The sequence below is a fragment of the Sitophilus oryzae genome, unplaced genomic scaffold (genome assembly GCF_002938485.1).
Source record: "Sitophilus oryzae breed Bouriz unplaced genomic scaffold, Soryzae_2.0 scaffold_551_pilon_pilon, whole genome shotgun sequence".
In the NCBI taxonomy this organism is placed as follows: Eukaryota; Metazoa; Arthropoda; class Insecta; order Coleoptera; family Curculionidae; genus Sitophilus; species Sitophilus oryzae.
Genome location: NW_022147142.1, coordinates 690,853 through 711,708, shown reverse-complemented (window position 1 = coordinate 711,708; position 20,856 = coordinate 690,853). Strand labels below are relative to the sequence as shown.

Here is a 20,856-nt window from a genome sequence, read left to right as displayed (position 1 = left end):
TATAATATATATATATATATATATATATATATATATATATATATATATATATATATATATATATATATATATATATATATATATATATATATATAATATATATATATATATATATATATATATATATATATATATATATATATATATATATATATATATATATATATATATATATATATATATATATATATATATATATATATATATATATATATATATATATAGGGACTATATATATATATATATATATATATATATAGGACTTACTAACGTAATATGTCCCCTTGAGAATGGAAAACTCACCAACTACTATGAATTCAGACCTAATGGGAAGCTCACCATACAAGATCTATTATATGATTGTGAGCTCACTCAACTAATGAAAGACTTGATATCTGCGAAACAGAGCAGATTAGCGTCATTACAGAGACACCAGACCCGACGCAAACTGGCGGTTACTTTGTTTACTATATATATATATATATATATATATATATATATATATATATATATATATATATATATATATATATATAGTAAACAAAGTAACCGCCAGTTTGCGTCGGGTCTGGTGTCTCTGTAATGACGCTAATCTGCTCTGTTTCGCAGATATCAAGCCTTTCATTAGTTGAGTGAGCTCACAATCATATAATAGATCTTGTATGGTGAGCTTCCCATTAGGTCTGAATTCATAGTAGTTGGTGAGTTTTCCATTCTCAAGGGGACATATTACGTTAGTAAGTCCCTTAGCCTCATGTAGTCCAAGTATGGGCTTCAATAGAATTGGAATTCTCTTGGTGGAAGGAACACTGTTAGACCTACTTGTGTCTAATCCACACGTACTAGAAAATTCAGATGGTGGAGTTCCACAATCAAGAGTGTTTCCACTAGTCGATGGTTCCATGTGCATTAAGGGTTGGTCGTCAACGTGTGTTTCTTCATATCCGATGCCTCTATCAATCTGTTCAGTCTGTTCTTCGAACGATATATTGACCGGATTTTCATAGGTTGGGAGATTTCTAGATTCAGAAATGTTAAACAAGGGTCCTCAATTAAATCAAGGTCGTCTTGGAAATCATCTTCTTCATAGAATGAATCATTTACTTCAATTGCAAGATCACATGCTGGTAAACGTTCAAAATCATCCCTTCGTACTGTTGGAATATTAGCTGGACGTGTAATACTAACTTCAAGAATGTCATCAAACTGTTCTACACAATCCAAAACTTCACAAGTTTCGAACCATGGACAATCCCTTCCATATTCTTCTTGATATAGTTGGCACAATGCACTCTTCTTCAGTGGTTCCACTTCTCCTAAATCCTCAACTGTAACTAGCCTATACTTTAACTGAATAAACGTCTGGATGGCATCATCGAAAACCAAGTTATCTGCAACAAGTTGGAGATGTTTTGCATGTTGTACTCTCCTAATAGCTTTCCTGGCACGAGAGCTCTTTCCGAGCAGTCCATTCGAGTTTGGCATTTTACGGTATAGTATTTCCTGGTATGTTATTAGCCGTAGCTGTAGCCACGAGAAAATTCGGATATAGTCTGCAAATAATAATAAGTAGAAAATTTCATCTTTATTTCGATTTTTTCCAAATAATTTCTGAAGTAACGTCAATATTTGGATGAAAATTGGTGTTTGAGAGTTTTTTGACATGAGCAATTTAATTTTGATGTCAATATGACATCAAGAGTAGAGGGCGCCACCTACATATGTTTAACTGGTTTGAAATGTAATAACTTTTCGTCCGTACCTGTACAAAACAACTGAGTAAAAAAATAAGCATTTCTGGCGTTTTTTACGTTAAAAAAGTCTCTTTATAAATAGAATATACCAAGGGTGCCATTTAAAAATCAAAAGTTGTGGTCATTTCCGGTGAAACAGGAAGTGACCGAAAACAATTGAATACGTCACTCAATCCTATTTTATGTCATATACTAACATATCAAATCTCGTTTTTATCTAAAAAAAAATAAAAAAAATTATAGGGGTGAGCCACTTTAGAGACGCACCCTGTATAACATTCCAATTAGAAATATGAATTATAATATTGAAGTAAAAATTTCAAATTAGAAACCTGATATACCCCAGTCAAATTACTTAAACAAAAAGGCTCATCGGTAGAAAAAAATCCCACAGTCAGTGGCGGATACAGAGGGGGCACATGGGCCTCCCCCTAAAATCTGTAAATTGTGTTAAATATTAGGCTTTGGGTCAAAAATGACTCCTTAATAAGCATATTCTACATTGCTTTTTATTTTACCCCCCACTAAAATAAATTCCTATATCGGCCCCTGCCCACAGTTTTGAAAATGGTTTTAAACGATTCCTCTAGACTTGGGCTGATGTGTCAAAAGTCCCCGAAGATAGAGGATGAGCTCGAGGAGTGGGAGGAGTTAAATGTCAATTTTTTCATTTTTTTTTGTTTATATCTCGGAAACTATGACATCTACCGAAAAATGCTCTATATATAAAAACAAAGCTGACAAAATTCTCTATAAAAATGATTCTGTCTTCTATTTCTCTGTTCTATATGTCCTTCATAAATTTGGATACTAAATCAAATGGTATATTCCAAATCCGTACAAACACATTTCTTTTCATTGCACGTTTTTCGTTCAAACAGCATTGAAGAAGTACGATATCATGATTTTTTAAGTAGTAAATATAAATTTTAGTATATACTGTGATTTTATAAATTTTAGACGTGATGCGTTTATATTAAAAAAACAAAATAAATAATAATACATTTATAAAATAATAGTGAATTATTATGTTTCTGAATTAATTTTTGTGTCGGAAATAAGAAATAGGTTCATAAAATTATTCAATTTAAATGTCTTTTAATGAAAATTAAGGCACCGTATCTTTAATAAAATAGATTTTTTTGTAATTTAGGTTTCATAATAGATTATACGATATTGCACAAAATTAAAAAAGAATTTGAAAGAACCAAATTTAAAAAAGTAAGCGATACATGCATTATTATAAATAGTAAATTAAAATCACTTTTTTATTGCATACAAATTATTTGTCTAAAACGGATAATGTGGACTAATATAGATAATTTTAAAGTATGGAGACTCATGTATGTGGATATCATTATTGTATTCAATTATTGTAGGTTGAAAAGATTCAGAAATCGCTCTTTCGTATGCGCTTTTAAGACTCTTTGAAATTTTGCGAGGAAAGACAGATACTATATTGACAAAACGAATTGGGTAGTGCAGATACGTAAATATTACACTTACGTTAACTGTACAGGAAGAAATCATGTAGAATATCATCTTAATATACAACCTCAGGGAACCAGACCTCAAATGCTAATGTCTCAAATGCATCGTGCTACTTTAACATTAGAAATATCTACTGCAGGCGGGGATAGAAATCTTCAACTCTGAGTAATCATTAGCCATAAACCATGATTCTTGGTTTTCGTATACTTTCTACAATATTTGCACCTGTGCTAAATGCTGTGGTATACTCTTTTTACCGTAAAACAACCATGCATTAATCTTTAACTTGCAGTTATTGTTAAGTCCTGTGTGCACTAGTGCTCTCCAACGGAAGACAAAAAGTCACGATGCAATGAAAACTTGAAAGATAACATAAGGGCCCCTTGATATTACAATTATTATTAGCTAGCGTGTACCAGCGACTTTGTTCGCGTCGAATTAATCATTTGTAATGGTGATGATAAAGCAAAGCAAGAATTTCCATTAACATACAAACTGAATAAAATTTTCTCATATTTATGTCAGCATGAGAAAAAACAATATGGCGATATTAACTTGGTAATATTTGAGGGGTAGTTTCATCTCGTCGGAATTTGACTTTCGAAAATTCCGTTTGGCAGAAATAAGCTTTTTACGTCAAGCAGTTTAAGCAGAATCGTAGTTAAGAAATTACCCAACTTTTTGGAACACCATGTATGATTTTTTTAAAAAATTTAAAAATAGGTAAAAAACCAAATAAATTATGCTTGTCCAAGCGTTTTCCCGAAACACTAACCGTTTTTTAAATAACAAATATTGTAATATTTGAGGGGCGTTTTCACCCTCTTGGAATTTGAGATTCGAGAAACACCTCCTTATCGAACCTCTACACCCCATAGTCAATCCGTTTGCCAAAAATAAGCTTTAAACGTCCAGCAGTTTAAGCAGAATCGTGATTACTCAATGGTCATATTTCGTGAAACACCCTGTATAAATTTATAAAAAAATCTTAAAATATGCAAAACAACAAAATAAAATATACGTGTTTAAGAGTTTTTCCGAAAAAATCACCGGTTTAATAAAAAATATTTTAATATTTGAGGGATAATTTCACTCCCTTAGAATTCGAGTTTCCAAAAATCCTTTCTTATCTAACCTCTACACCCTAAAGTCAATCTGTTTTCCAAAAATCAGAACTTGACCGTTTTTTAAATAAAAATTCACAGATTTTGCAACATGCGCAACCATCATAGGCGTATTGAAAATACCAGACACAAAAGTCGAAGTTACTAAATATTAACTATTTCTACTCAATCATTTAATAATTCTGATAAAAACACGCTTGATTATTTATTTTAGAAATCATACGGGCTATAATCATTAATATGACTATATTAACAATACTTAAATCAAAATTTATTTGAAGGAATGCTACTGTATTACATTAATTGTAAAACAAGTATGTAATAATAACTCGGAATAATTATTAAAAACTGCTCATCTTGTTATAGATGTCGGCGTCTTGTCTCTATTATTTTATTAGCCGTTTAGCTATAGTTTGATTTCAGATAATGCAGATTTTAATGTGCCATTTGTGTTTTTTTATTGGAATTATTATTTTTAGCATATTTGGTATACTCTATGAAGTTATTTTTAAGTGCTCCTGTCCATTTTCAATTATTAAAGTGCCTTTAGATACAATTAAAATTGATTAATTGGTGTATAGTATTTGTATTATGGGTTTGTTTATTTTTATGAAATGAATTTTTTCTTATTAAAATAGACATAGCTTACTAAATCACTAGCTAGCCATTTTTAAATACAGGATGTTAATTAAGTATCTGGCCAAACTTCAGGAGGTGATTCTTTGAGTGTTTTAAGGTAAAAGTTCATATAAACATGTGTCCGGAAATGTATAATTTTAAAGATACAGGGGTGTCAAGGTGTTTTCTAATAGACCTTTTTTATTAATATCTCAAAGATCCGTAAGCCGATTTTGTTGAAATTTCGCCGTGTTTTGAAATTCAATAAGTTAGCACTAATTAAATGATAATTATTATTTACAACAATATTTAAACGATAAAAACTTAATAAATATTTGGCACCGCCTTGAATTCATTTGTTTTACGTTGGCGGTGGAAACCATGCAAGCTTTTTCTTTGTCCTAAGTTGTTAATTAAAAAAATAATTATCATATAAAAAAATATAGGTCCTAATAGCCTAAATTTTATCAAAATATATCAGCAGATCCGATGAGAACCGAATTATTATATGTTTTGGAACTTAATGATTTAATTAATTATTCCTTTTAATGCATCGATTGTGCGCATTATCCTACGCGCCAAGAAAAAATATTGCATTAGTCTAAATTTATTATTTATGTTATTCCGCTCTTTCACGTATAATCTGCCCCCTGCTTCTCATACGGAAAGACTTAGATTAAAATAGCCCAACTGTACTTAACAACCCATGTCTTGACGCATATTCTTTTTTATAATAATATCGGCTTTCCCAGACTAAACATCCATATCCATAAAATAGTTGGCCCACACTAATAAGACCTCATTTCGGCCTTCGGACGGCCTTGCTCTATTCAGCTATCGAGTTACGTGTTGACAAGTTGATTAGGCAGGTTATTGAACTCCATGTCGCCTCTAACATGTCGTTTTTTCAAAGATGGGTCCCATATAAACGCGGCCAGAAGTATTTTCAATACTAAAAATATTTAAAGATTTGAGTGGTGGTTTCACCCTCTTGGAACTGGAATTTCGAAAAATGCCATCTTATCGAACCTCCACACCGTAGAATCAACCTGTATGCCAAAATTGAGCTTCTTACGTTGAGTGGTTTGAGCATGATCGTGATTAATCAGTATGTCAGTCACTTACGGATTTTATATATTAGTATAGATATGAAAAAAAAACGTGGTTAAATTTAGACTTTAATTGGATTTTAAAAGATTGCGAAAATACAATATGAAAAAAGTGTTAATTTTGTCAACCCTGTAACTCTTAAACGGTTAGACCTGTTGTAAAAATGAAATGCATTCAACCAATTTTGTAGAGAATTTCCTGAGCTTCAATTTTCTGTATAGGATATTTTTTCGTAGGTGTCATATTTTCCAAGATATAGGCAAAAAAGAAAGAAGAGAAGAGAAAGAAGAGAGAAGAGAGAGAGTCATAAAAGTGACATTTAACCAATCACCTCTCCTCGGGCTCATCGTCTATCTTCGGGGACTTTTGACACATATCAGCCCAAGTCTAGAGAAATCACTTAAACCACACTTTGACAAATCACCAAAGCCATTTTCAAAACTGTGGGATTTTTTTCCACCGATTTCTCTAATTTGGCTGAGCTAATAGGTATACTTTTTTTGGATTTCTGGGTTTTGGATGACCTTGTATTTGAACTACCTTTTCTTTTTTTCTCCGATACAATATCTTCGTGGTATTAATTTTAACATTATAAATAATACAGGTGACGCCCGTTAGAAGAACGAAGAACGACAAATTACTATGAACGACAAATTATTACGTATGAAAATATATTTTTTTGAATAATAAAAAAAAAAATATAACTCATTCTCAATGATATTTACTTTCCGTTTTAATATACTGAAATATTTTTTTGTCTTGTATGTTCTATCAGATTTAACGTTCTAATTCTATATCTGTAAACAAATTTTCACAATAAACTTCCGCAATTGGTTGGCTTGACCTTTCTCGAAGCAAAACGACGGACGCCGCGACATAATATCGGACCAAATGCATTCGAATTGCTCTAATTGCACCAGTGGTTACCTTCCTTTTGTCGCCTTGAACGGATATGTTCCCACTGCAAAAATCAACTCGTTTTACCGCTACTATATTTGTAAAGTAAACAGTTTTGTGCACCGTTCCATTACGATTTTTCGCTCGCTGATCGAAACCCTGACAAAATTTTTACCGGGTGTTTTTCAAAAATGGTTCACTTCTATGGGTCCGGCAATAGTGCGTCAGGCATATGTAGCTCCTAGAATAAAAAACTTGAGAATTTTGTTTAAGTGCAAACCTAAAGTATGTACCAGGATGTATTTCAAGAAAATATTTTAACTTCTACAGGGTGGCTCAAAAAAATTGAGTCGATCGGGATGATTTTTAACTGAAACGGTATATTATTGTATTTTTGGCTTCCTTTCTGATCATTACATAATCCTAAGATATGATCAATAAAAAAATTTCAATAGTTTCAGAGATATTAAGAAATAAATAAAAAAAATATACAGGGTGGTCCGAACTGTATTCCGGAAACTTCGGCAGCATATTCTGTAGATAAAAATAAGTAAAAAAGTTCGTATAAATGTATGTCCTAAAATGCTTAGTTTCGGAGATACAGGGTGTAGAAGTTTCATTTTTATTTCCAAATAATTTCTGAAGTAACGTCAATATTTGGATGAAAATTGGTGTCTGAGAGTTTTTTGACATGAGAAATTCGAGTTTGATGTCAATTTGACTCCTACTAGTAGATGGCGCCACCTACACATTTTTAACTGGTTTGAAGACTAATAACATTTCGTCCGTACCTGTATAAAACTACTGAGTAAAAAAATATACATTTACGACGTTTTCTACGTGAAAAAGGTCTCTTGGTAAAAATCGCTGCGAATAATGGTTTTCGAGATATTTGGAATCGCAATTATCAATACCTCTCTTCATTAACATACATTAAACATGTTGACTAAATAGTTATTAGATTGAAATCATAAAACTGAAATGTTTTTGTGCTAAAAGTTCAGCAGAAACTGTTTTATCGTCATTTTTGCAGAAAAATTTATAACTAATTTAAAAAAAATGTCCTAAATTTATTATTTCAGTGAAATAACTATCTACTAAACGCGGAAGGTGTTTATTTTTCGTCAATAATGTCATGTATTGACTATTTTCATTCTAAATATCTTGAGAACGGTTGCTCGTAGCGATTTTTACAAAAAGATATTTTTTACGTAAAAAGTTACAGAGATGTATATTTTTTTGCTTGGTAGTTTTACACAGGTGCGGACAAAAAGTTATTATGCTTCAAAACAGTCAAAACACATGTAGGTGGCGCCCTCTACTAGTAGGGGTCATATAGACATCAAAATCAAATTTCCCATGTCAAAAAACTCCCAGACACCAATTTTCTTCCAAATATTGATGTTACTTCAGAAATTATTTAGAAAAATTGGAAATAAAAATGAAACTTCTACACCCTGTATCTCTGAAACTAAGCATTTTAGGACATACATTTATACGAACTTTTTTACTTATTTTTATCTGCAGAATATGCTTCCGAAGTTTCCGGAATACAATTCGGACCACCCTCTATTTGCAAGAACTGCCATCGGTATATTTACTTTAGTGACCGAAAACAATTGAATACGTGAAGCAATCCCAATTTATGTCATATACTAACATACCAAATCTCGTTGTTTTATGTGAAAAAATAAAAAAGTTATAGGGGTGAGCCACTTTTGAGACGCACCCGGTATAAAATAATTTTTCTTGTTTTTTTTTTAATTAAACACCCTTTGATTTGTTTATAATTCATGGAGAATTCAAAAATGAACATTTTTTGTATTTAGAGTTAGTAGGTATTTCAAATTTTTTAACGGTTTCGCAAATATTCGCTGTTTTATATTTAATATGGCATTTTTCACAGTAAATTTTGAAATATGAAATAACACCGCGAGTATCTGAGAAAATTTTGACATATTCTAAATACAAAAAAGTTCATTTTTAGGTCATCATCTAATAAAAAATAACATAGAGGGTGTTCTATTTAAGAAAGCGAAGAAAAATTATTTTATATTTTAGTTTGGCATAGAATTCTGAACACCTTGTATGATTTACGATTACCATATTTATAGCAAAAGTAAGTACAGACCATCTAAAGTAAATACCTAATATAGTTTTGATTTCAGGACAGTTCTTGCATTTTTAATATTTTTTTTAGAAAGGCTGAAAAATATGTATTTTTTATTTATTTATTAATATCTCTGAAACTACCGAAATATGTTTTCCAAAATGCAATAATATACAGGGTGATCCATTTAAAAAAAATCATCCCGATCCACTCACACATTTTTCAGCTACCCTGTAGAAGTTAAAATATTTTCCAGAAATACATCCTAGTACATACTTTAGGTTTGCATTTAAACAAAATTCCCAAGTTTTTTATTCTAGAAGCTACAGAAGCCCGATGTACTATTGCCGGACCCTGTATAACGTTTTTATTTTTTTTTCAGATAAAAAATAGTATATTGACTTATTAGGAGTAAAAATTACATTTTTTGTAGCGAGACTGTACATTTTACATACAGCCGAGGCACAAAAAGTCAATTTTTCTCCAAACAACATACAATTTTTTTTTCAAACGCCACAAATAATTTTCAATTTCAAACGTTCCAAATAATATAAAAAGATTTAAAAGTCATACCTTGCATGCAACTATATATCGAGAAACTATGGTTACGGCTTGTTGAATTTGACACTTTATGTCAGTTTAATAATATATTTTCGTACTTTTATGCTTAGGCGTAAAAGTGCTTTACTTTTATGCCTAGGCCTTCAATGACTTTGCTATAATGTCAGTCACGTCGCAAAAATTAATATTTTTGTGACGTTTGAAAAAAACATACTTGGCATGTTAGTATGTAGTTATGACATAAATCAGGATTGGCGTATTCAATTAGTTTCAGTCACTTCCTGTTTTACCGGAAATGATTACAACTTTTGATTTTTAGATGGTACTTTCGATATTTTTTACTTTATTTAACGGAAAATGATATTCTGAATAAAGTGACATATCATATGTTTTGACAATTGTGCTTAAAAAATTGTATTTTAGATTTCAATCGAGAGTGCCATGGCTGTGTTAAAACCCCTATTTTTTTGTCAAATTGGTAGCAATTCCATTTTTTTGTAATAGCTGAAAACACTTTTTTTGGCCGACTCTTGTGTTAGTGGCATTCTTACGTTAGAAAGTTCTGTTATTGGATAAATCACGCTTAAAATTTTGTGAAACAAAACCGCTGCCTGTAATCGCCTACGTGCTTCCAGGGACAGCCACCTAGTAAAAAAGATAAAATTGGAATAATAAACATTGGAAAGTTTTACTACGATTGGTCTAACTTTGTCTTTATTATATTTACCAGAGCGATAACAATGCTCAATTTCCAATGTATTAACATCATGTAATAATCTAATGATGCATCATATAATAATATAATAGAGCTTGATGGTGTCTCTGTATCCAGACAAGGATGTTCAATAAGTATTTCTTAAATGTTGGTGACGCGATTGACCCCTACTATCTTCTAGCATACACACCTACACAAAATATCTGAATAAAATTTCGTGTGGGTAATTACCTCACAAGTACCTCACGCGAGTCCTGGAGGGTTAAATATAGAATTTTTTTTAATTTGTAAATAATAATACCTCTTTCTATTAAAAGCATTTCGTTTTTAAACCAAGTTAGTTTTGTAAGATATGTAGCTGTAAGTGAAACAAAAGACTAAAACTATCGTAAAATTTGTCGTAATATGGAACAAAACATGTTTGAGAAAGAAATAAAATTCAGCACTAGCCAAGAAAGCATTAAATCCACTGACTTGTGTACGTTTTACGTCGTTTAGTTTCTGGCTCATCTCTTCCATGAAATGCAATTTTAAGTAATAAAATAGATATTTGCCAAATCAATAATGTTCATCGGATAAAATGTTTTGACTGTATATAGGGTGTCCTAGAAATAAGTGCAAATATTTTAACTGGTAGTATATGAGGTTTCTTTCACGAAAATTTTTTTTTGGAAAATCGAAATTTTTTGAAAAAATTTTTGGATTTTTTTTAGTTTTTAGTTAAAAAACATAATTTCATGATAATATGGCAACATAGGTATTAGATTAAATTTACAGGAATGAAAATCCAGAAAAGATCCAGTGCTTCTCAAAATTTTAGCAAAAAATCATTTTTTTTGGAAATTTTCAAAGTAAAATAACTCCGTTATTTTGGACTTATTTGAAAAACGATAAAGAGAAAATATGTTTCTTTTATCGAGATCTACCACCTCTTAAAATATTTGCACTTATTTCTGGAACACCCTGTATACAGAGTTTTTTACGCAAACCGTTCATTAAGTATTTTTTAGTGATGTAATTTCCATACCAATCTGAATATTTTATGCCTAGGATGTTTCGGTTTAACGTTTAAGGCCAGTTTGCTTATTTTAAATAGAACCACCCGTATGGTTAGATAAAGTTCTAAAAACATTTTTTTATACAGGGTGTCAAAAAATGGTGTATATAACTTCGGTATGTGATTCTACAGATAAAATTAAAACAAAAAGTTCCTTTAAGCATATGCCTTAATATGCTACCCGAGGAAGTTACAGCTTTCGAAAGAGTAGTAAAAAATTAATAATTACAGTAATTTCAACAAATGACATAAAAGCTAGGACTTTTTAAAGTAAAAAAGGTGCTCTTAGTTTAGTTTGAAACGGTGAACGATTTTCAAGATATTTGTATTTTATGGTTACGATGCATTGATTTTAGTATTTTTGCTAGCTCTAAGAAAAGGTGTCATAGTGTTTGAGATACCTGTCCTTTGTTTGATTTTTGAAAGAAGACATTCTTTATACAGGGCTTACTTTTCTGTGAGACAGTAGGCACTATGGACTCAGTAAATAATATGTATGCAAGGAAAGATTGCTTTCCTTGCATACTTCTCGATCTTTCTCTGCCCTTGGTGCTTCAAGAATCTTCTCAGAGAAGCAATCAAGAATGACAAGTGAGAAAGAGATTATGGACTAAGTTCGAACCGCAAAAATTCATTATTTGATTGTTTTGCGATTGCAGTTCGATGGAAAAATGTAGGTATTTGAGGAGATATATCCACTTGTTTGGGTTTTTCTCTGTGTTCCGTCATGAAATTTTGTTAGCAAACCTCAAATTCGAATTCAGCATCCCAAAAAACATAATAAACAGAAGAAAGTAAAACTACCCTAAAACTTTCCTCCAAAAGGCCTTTTTGAGTACAATTTGTTTGACTAGACTATATGGCCACTACAATAAAATTCAATTATTGGTTTGATTTTTTTTGTCGCTACTTCTACTACGTCTTTAAATCCGCAAATTATCGCTCGCAAGCGTGACCGTACCTTAAATCTCTTAGACATAGGTGCTTTTTATAAGTAAAAATCAAATTGCACGCTAAATATATGTTTTCTTTTCATCTTAGGATGGCTCTGCACCCTAAGGACCCTTAAGGACTGTTTGAGCCCATCATTTTGCACCATGCCCTTTCACCGAACCCTTCACCATTATTCCTGCTTTTGGCGGTAGTTCCATTTACACCTCTAGTATCGCGTTATGCTGCTGTGAACACACTCGTTCTTGGTACCTGGAACATCGACTGAGTACTCTTAGTTTTTTGTAGTTTTATTTTTTGTTATACTTGCTATTTGTCATGATTGTGCACTATAAGTTCAAAAAATAAATATGTATTAAACTGTGGTGTATTTTATTTTTACCATTTTATTATAATAAAATTTAATTTTTTTAGAGATTTTAAGAATTATTCAGTACAATAAAAATATTAATATTAAAACCAAAATTTCAACTAAATTTGTCATATCTTGTAAAGACTTCTGGGATTTTCGCCACTAGAAGAAAATCTACAAAAATAGAAGAAATGAACCCGCCAGGTATAGCCGATTAGTCAATTTTCTTTTGCGCTGTATTTTATTATTTCGCAATCATTTTATATACTTGATTATTCTAAAAAAAATTAATATGTGCCTGCCTTTCAGCGGAAATGAAAATGTACTTGCTCAATAAGCAAGGCATTTTAACATACAATTTATAACAAACACACACAATTTTTTTTATAAATTGTGTGTATTTATAACAAAATGAATAGGTGCTTAAATAGAAACCAAATAAAATAAACTGACTTGGTTTTAGATGAGATCTCACAACTTTTTATAGTGGAAGAATTGTGTTGTGAGACTTGGCATTTTTTACATTCATATCATATATGTTTTTGATGGGATCTCATTTCTTTTTGTAGGTTATACTCCTATTTTTTTTCTAGGGTAATATATCATTTAAAATAACATTGAAGAAGTTTGATTAGGTTAGGTTAAGTTAGATTAATAATTCAAAGTATTAAATCTAGTTTATTTAAAATGTAAATTGTAAATTATAGTTAATGAAAAATTCTAGTAGAAAAACGACTTGTGTTTCCAACTTTCGTTATAACCCAAATTTCAAGTTTAAAAATGTTTAATTTATTATTTTAACAATGCTTATTCAAAATTATGTTTTTTTTATATAAATATTTTAGAAAAGTTATGAAATATGAGAGTAGTTTCCAAAAATGTAATAATATACTGGGTGTTTCATTTAAAATAACAAAGAAGCTACCACTTTTTAAATGATCCGGCAACACTGTAATGCTGATTAATATTTTTGATTTAGATTTTTAGATAGATGGGGTAGGTGCCTTTATATAAAAATCAAAATTTTCCAAACAATCCTATCACCGCCACTGGTCCTCCTATTACCATCGCCGGAAAGTCGGTTACCGGTAGCGGCTTGACAGCTAACTTTTGATCCATAAGGATATTTCGGGATTTTTCGTTTTTTTTTTCTTCCATTATAAGCTTAATGCTAGAATGTAGAATGAAACTTATTTAATTATGAGCTTAATGCTAATAGTCCAGTCATCTTTGTCGAAATAGGGTAGGAATCTCGGAATTCAAGATAACCAGCTGTAAACTCATATAAACCTTTATTTTAACATCCTAAAACATGTCTCAAAACCTACATATGATAGCAAGTGCGCGACTTGTAGATAACTCAGATCAAAGGTCAAAAAATCGATTTTTTGCACATTTTTTGCAAATATCTCGTTCCCTTTCACATTTACGCTATTTGTATTTATCATAAATATTGTAGAGGATAAAATTCTCTACAACTTTTTTTGAACGAAATTTTTTTGTTGTACCTCAAACCGTTTTTGAGATAGAGGGCGGTGAGCGCGCAGTCTTTCATTAATGTACTGTATCATTCAAGTTCAACCTGTAGTCTCGGTAAAAAACACGCCGTATAAAGTCCGTTAATTATTGAAAAATATATAATTATAAATAATTTACATTTTTTCATAAAAGATCATATTCAATATAATAATTTTTTTCATGAATTAAGTATATCTTCATTTAATAACACTTACCTCTTTGTACAATTAGAAAATTATTAACAAAAATACTTTAATTATTACATTTTAATTATAGTTAGATCTATACTAATTACATTTTAAGTAAATAAAAAGACAAGAAATACATTTTTAATTTATATGTCTATTAAAAAATACGATTTCATACATTTCTCATGGTTGAAATGAAAAAAATTGAATAAAAATAAAAAGAACTCCATGTTCTTATTTTTAGTTTTCTTCTTCTTCATCATCGTCATCTGGTCGTTGTGGAATTTCAAATTCTTCTTCATTTTCATCTTCAACGACATTTTTCTCCAAGTCTTCTAGGATTTCATGGTCAAATGTACCATCTTCATTGACATCACTCTGATAGGGTGAAGCATTGAGACAAGCTTGCCCATTACACTGGCCACAAGCTAAAGAGCACGGCAACCCTGATTTCCTGCATCCACATCGCGAACCACAACCATTCTTGCAGTTGCAGAATATTGTGTTCAGCAAATTTTCTGGAGCTGGAGGTAGAATAGTAGTGGTAGGTTCCAGGAATCCATTACGCATTATCCAACCACCTAACCAGAGTAAGTAAACCGACGAGTAGCGACAGTCCCGTTTTTAATTTTCTTTGCGGCTGCGCGAAATAAGTAGTCTATCTGTCATATGAAGAAGCGAAGCTGTCACTGTTGCCATTTATCAAATATCTCTATATACTTTATTTCAAGTATGCCTCAGGCAACGAATCATTTTTTAAATTATTTATTAGCTGTAAGATATTTTATATATTCAAATTTAGAAATCAGGATAAAATAAAACAAAAAAATGTATAAAACTTTATAATTAATTCCACTTCAAATTATGAGCAGTGTATACCATGTTTATAGGACCACTTCATAAGTTGAGCAGTTAAATACGTAGTCTATCTGTCAAACACGTCAAAGGAGAGGGAAAGAAAATTTGGTCCCACTACATCAAAAGAGCCGACGGTTTCTGGCGCTGCTCTACTTACTCTGCCCTAACCAAGTCTGAACTTGGTAGTAAACACGATTGAAATGTTGGTGAGCTGCTGCACTTGTTGGTGGAAGATTTGCTAATTGTACTTCATTATTTTCTACTTAAAATGTAATTAGTATAAATCTGATTATAATTAAAATATAATTAAAGTATTTCTGTTAATAATTTTCTAATTGTACAACGAGGTAAGTGTTATTAAATGAAGATATACTTAATTTATGAAAAAAATTATTATATTCAATATGATCTTTTATGAAAAAATGTAAATTATTTATAATTATATATTTTTCAATAATTATTAACGGACTTTATACGGCGTGTTTTTAACCAAAACTACAGGTTGAACTTGAATGATACCGTACATAATGAAAGACTGCGCGCTCACCGCTCTCTATTTCAAAAACGGTTTGAGGTACAACAAAAAAATTTTTGAAACAAAAGTTGTAGAGAATTTTATCCTCTACAATATTTATAATTAATACAAATAGCGTAAATATGAAAGGGAACGAGATATTTGCAAAAAATGCACAAAAAAATCGATTTTTTGACCTTTGACCTCAGTTATCTATAAGTCGCGCACACGCTATCATATGTACGTTTTGAGACATATTTTAGGATGTTAAAATAAAGGTTTATACGAGTTTACAGCCGGTTATCTCGAATTCCGAGGTGAAACCCCTAAGATGACTGGACTATAACTAAAATTCCAAATTTGAAGTTTGTAACACTTCCAGAAGTACCGTAGTAGTAATGCCAGTAGAATTTTGATGACGGTGAGTGAGTCCCTGGCGAAGTTAAAGAAGTTTCACTAGAAAGAAATCATAATCCTCGAATTATTGTTGGTACATTCATATACAAATAAAATCAGAAGAGACCGCCTAATTCCAGTTTTCTATCTTTTTCTTCACTATAAGACAACTAACTTTTAATCCATAAGGATATTTCGAGATTTTCCGTTTTTTCCTTTGTTTATAAGCTACCGGTAGCGGCTGTATAGCTAACTTTTAATCCATAAGGATATTTCCATATTTTTCGTTTTTTCTTTCCATTATAAGCTTAATGCTACCTAAAATTCAAAATTTGAAGTTTGTAACGCTTCTAGAAGTACTTTAGAAATTTGATGATCTGTCAGTGAGTCAATGTCGAAATTAGAGAAATTTGACAAGCGATAGAATTATCTGATGAACTATGATTTATAATTACTAGACAGCCAGATATAGTATGTCCTCATATGTAGTAAAAATTAATAGTCTTGCTTTATCCAAAACAAAGTTACAGGGTGGTCAAAAGTGCCGCTAATACTTTCGCGAAAAGGATGGTACGGCTGTGCTCGACTTGGCCTAACCTAACCTAACAGATACACGCTCATATTTTAGGCATACAGTTCTTTGAAACATTTTATTAGTTATTTTAGAATATCAATTATTATTTTATAATACTTAGGAAATATTTGTGGATTATTGTAAATGTATGTAACTCACACTAGCTTATCAATAACTATATTTATTTTACTGCATATGTAAATTTGAAAATAAATTTTAGTTGCCGACACTGTAAAAACAGGGGTCTATAAAAGTGTCCGTTTAATTGCGTTACTTACTCCGAAATTAAAAGCGTAGTCCGTTTAATTGTATCAATATTTTAACGAGTGCAATTCAGCTGGATTTTTTAATTATCTTGGCTGTCTACAGCAACAGCATATTGCTATCACTTTTTTACGCTCAGAATACTATTTGCTGTAAGCACCCATACGAAACCGTATATTTCCCAGTGCCACATCGGCCATTTCAAGCGGACGGACGGGACAAAGTGGAATGATATAAATATTTTAGAAAATGTTACTCAGACACCAGTTTTGTTATTATAACTATTTGAGAAGAAATGGATAATAAGTTTAGCGTACTACTAAAAAAACCTTTAATGATAGTCAAATTAAAGACGAACTTGAAAGGAAGCTCATGAAAATTCTTGGACGGACGGGACATCAAAATCCAATTGATTTTTAGCCGACCATACCAATAGGTATGGTAGGCTATTAGAGGATCGGCAAAAAAAAAGTTTTTTTAATTTCACTCAAAATGAGTTATTTGGGTCATAAATGACCTAAATACAAAATATTTTCGTGGTGTCTGTCTGTCTGTCTGTCTGCCGTCTGTAACACGATAACTCAAAAACCGCTGAACCGATTTTAACCAAATTTGGCACAAAAATACTGTGGCACCCGAGAATCTGGCCATTAGTTTTTGGTGGGCGTGGGGGGTTGGTAAGGGGGTTAAAAATTTTAAAAAATCGTAACTCCAAAATTACAGTAGCTAGCGAAACGCGGTTTTTTTTAAATGAAAGGTATATATGTCTAGATTTGTTATGAAGTATTTTTAAATTTCTGAATGGCTATTTCTTTGTGTAAATTGACTAAATATTAAAACATACCTGAAAAACACCTACACACAATACCTCCAGAAATAAATTATTTGTCATTGTCAGTGGTTTGTCAGTTAGATTATATATCAAGTTTTTAGATTCGGTTTGTTTAAACGACATTAGTGAATTAGCTACACAAAGCGATTTTAGGAAATTCATCCTCTTAGAGAATAAAATTATGTCGGAACAATTTGTTATATGAAAGTTCCTTACTATGTGGTCTAGAAGAATGAAATCCTAGAAAAAGAATTAGAAGAGATTTTTGAGTATTGATTTTTTGACTATTCATCAACCAAATGGGTAAAGTTAGTAAAAATGTATTTGCACTTATTCAAGACTTACCCTGTATAATACCCAGGAAATCGACAATTAATAACTTTCATATGAAATACGAGTAGCTCTAAAACTCTTAAAAACATAATTTAAATAGGGCATTTGTAAGGCTCACTAGCTCTATATACAAAGTAAATCATTTAAATCAATGCATGAACTATTCGAGGTGTAACGCGAACGTAGTCGCGGGAAAAACCTAGTTTGTAATAATATCAAAATCAGTCAAAGTCGCAGTTTTCGAGATATTAACATATTTTAGTATAGGCGGCTGTACGTGCCTCCCGGCGCCAATTTTTTTTTATGCTCATGTTCAATCTACTTTTTCTGAATTTATTTGAAAAACCTAAATCAAACTCATAAAATTCGACTACGAATGTAACAACAAATCCACATGACAGTTGCAGTTGATAAGATTGTATGTAGTAGCAACAGAATCAATGATATTTTTTTGAGAGATGGACGGGACCAAATCCTCCTAATTATTTTTTTTTATTATTAGTAATATACAGGGCGGTCCGAACTGTATTCCGGAAACTTCGGCAGCATATTCTGCAGATAAAAATAAGTAAAAAAGTTCGTATAAATGAATGTCCTAAAATGTTTAATTTTGAATTGGGTGTAGAAGTTTTATTTTTATTTCGGTTTTTTCCAAATAATTTCTGAAGTAACGTCAATATTTCGATAAAAAATTGGTGCCTGGGTATTTTTTGACATGAGAAATTTGTTTTTGATGTCAATATGACTCCTATTTATAGGGGGCGCCACCTACACGTGTTTTAACTGTTTTGAAGTGTAATACTTAGTCGCCGTTTTAAAACAGCGCTTAAAACGTGCGCGTAGGATGCATCGCGGCGACTGCGGCGAGCATCGCATCGAGATGCCCCACTATGTTTAGGCCTTTTTTTCCCTAAGGATAGGGCTTAACGGATTGCTGCTACATTTAAACTAAACTCGTATGGTTTTCCTTTAACTTGGAAATGTATCTAAAATTTGTAAGAAAAAATAACCAAATATCGTATAATTTATTTTTCTTAAATATGTTGAAATTTCATAAACATCTTGAAATGCTGTCATGAAATGCCGACATGCTGTTAAAAGTTTATAATAAAATATACAGGGTAAGTCAGTGCAGGGTGAGTAAGTGCAAATATTTTTAGAGGTAGTATATTTCGACCCTAGAAACATGTCTATGAGTTTTTTTCGTGATTTTTTTTTGGAAAATTTGAATTTTTTTAGAAGTTTTTTTAGCTTTTAGATAAAAAAACATAATTTCTTCACAATATGTCAACATAGGTAGTAGATTAAATTTACAAGAAAGAAAACCCAGAAAAGATCCAGTGCTTCTCACAATTTTTTTTTTATTTTCAAAGTAAAATAACTCGGTTATTTGAAAGACGATAAAGAGAAAATATGTTGCTTTTATCGAGATCTACCACCCCTGCAAATATTTGCACTTATTTAAGACACACCCTGTACAGGGTGGCGCCTCTCATACGACGCTAAGGCTCTTAGGAAAACGGTAGTTTATATCCGAATGAAATTTTTGGAGCATATATAGGTTAATTGGAAGCATTTTATAAAATGATGTGAGTTATACAGAGTGTTCGCAAAAAAATTACACATAAAAGTTGTGTTTTTTGTAATGGAACACCCAATATTTTAATTGATTTTTGGATTTTATGAAAAAAAGTTTTTTTAAAGAAGCATATGCCTAAAATGTAAGGATTTTGACATATTTTGCATTTTGTGAAAATTAAGAATAAATTTTAAATTTCAATAACAGCTATCTAAATTGTAATTTACCCCGTATTTTCTTATATTTAATTTCAATAAACATTGTATGTTAAACTAAATTAAAATTTGACTCGAAAATTTATACAGAGTAAGACAAAACTAATACTGAACATTGATCGCTTTTAAAATCAAGTCACTCCTTTATTTTAAATGAAACCTCCAGTATATTATTCTCGGTGTTCAATGGAGAATTTTTATATCTTCAAAATATTATATAAGTTGCTTACCTCTTAAACCCAAGATTTCCCTAGATATTTTAATTTTTATGATTTTGCTTCAGTAGATCTTTATTATTTGAAATAAGAATGAAAATATAAAAAAAAATTGAATTGAACCGAATTTTGGCCACAATATTCCACCCTCAATAATCTGTTTTTTAAATAGGACTCAAACAACTCAATTAATAAGTTAGCAGAAAACCCAATCAGATCCAGATGGTAGAGAAGAATCCTATGGTCAAGTCAGTATAATAATAATAAATAAAGTATAGTAATCAGTATACATTCACAACCTCAACCTGGCTCTTTGAATCAATAGCATCAGCATTAAATTGTGTAATACTTATTAACATAAATAAACTAATAAACCACTGATTGCATGTCCTAAAACCCCATATTTCACCCGATGCGGCAGCGAATTCACATTCCGGAAATATAACTCGGGCTAGAATATCCGCCTTAGTGGTTGCGATATAACGTTCACATTTTCTGCATTTTACTGCCGATCGATAATTGAATTCCGCTCCATTCTAATACAGTCGATGGCATAAAGCATAGAACAGTGGGTGCAGCGGCTCCATTAAAAAGCAAGTTACGAATTTAATTGAAGTGTCATTTGGTCTT

General features: G+C 31.1%; 1 protein-coding gene across 1 annotated transcript in view; it reads left to right on the top strand.

Moving 5' to 3' along the window:
* Nucleotides 1-12,753, top strand: part of LOC115887075 (pseudouridine-5'-phosphate glycosidase-like) — a 229,706-nt gene extending 216,953 nt beyond the window's left edge. Inside the window, exon 8 of the mRNA XM_030906396.1 lies at nt 12,479-12,753. Coding sequence (XP_030762256.1) covers nt 12,479-12,496 — 18 coding nt within the window. The 3' untranslated portion in view covers nt 12,497-12,753. The remainder of the gene's footprint in view (nt 1-12,478) is intronic.
* Nucleotides 12,754-20,856: the final 8,103 nt, after the last annotated feature.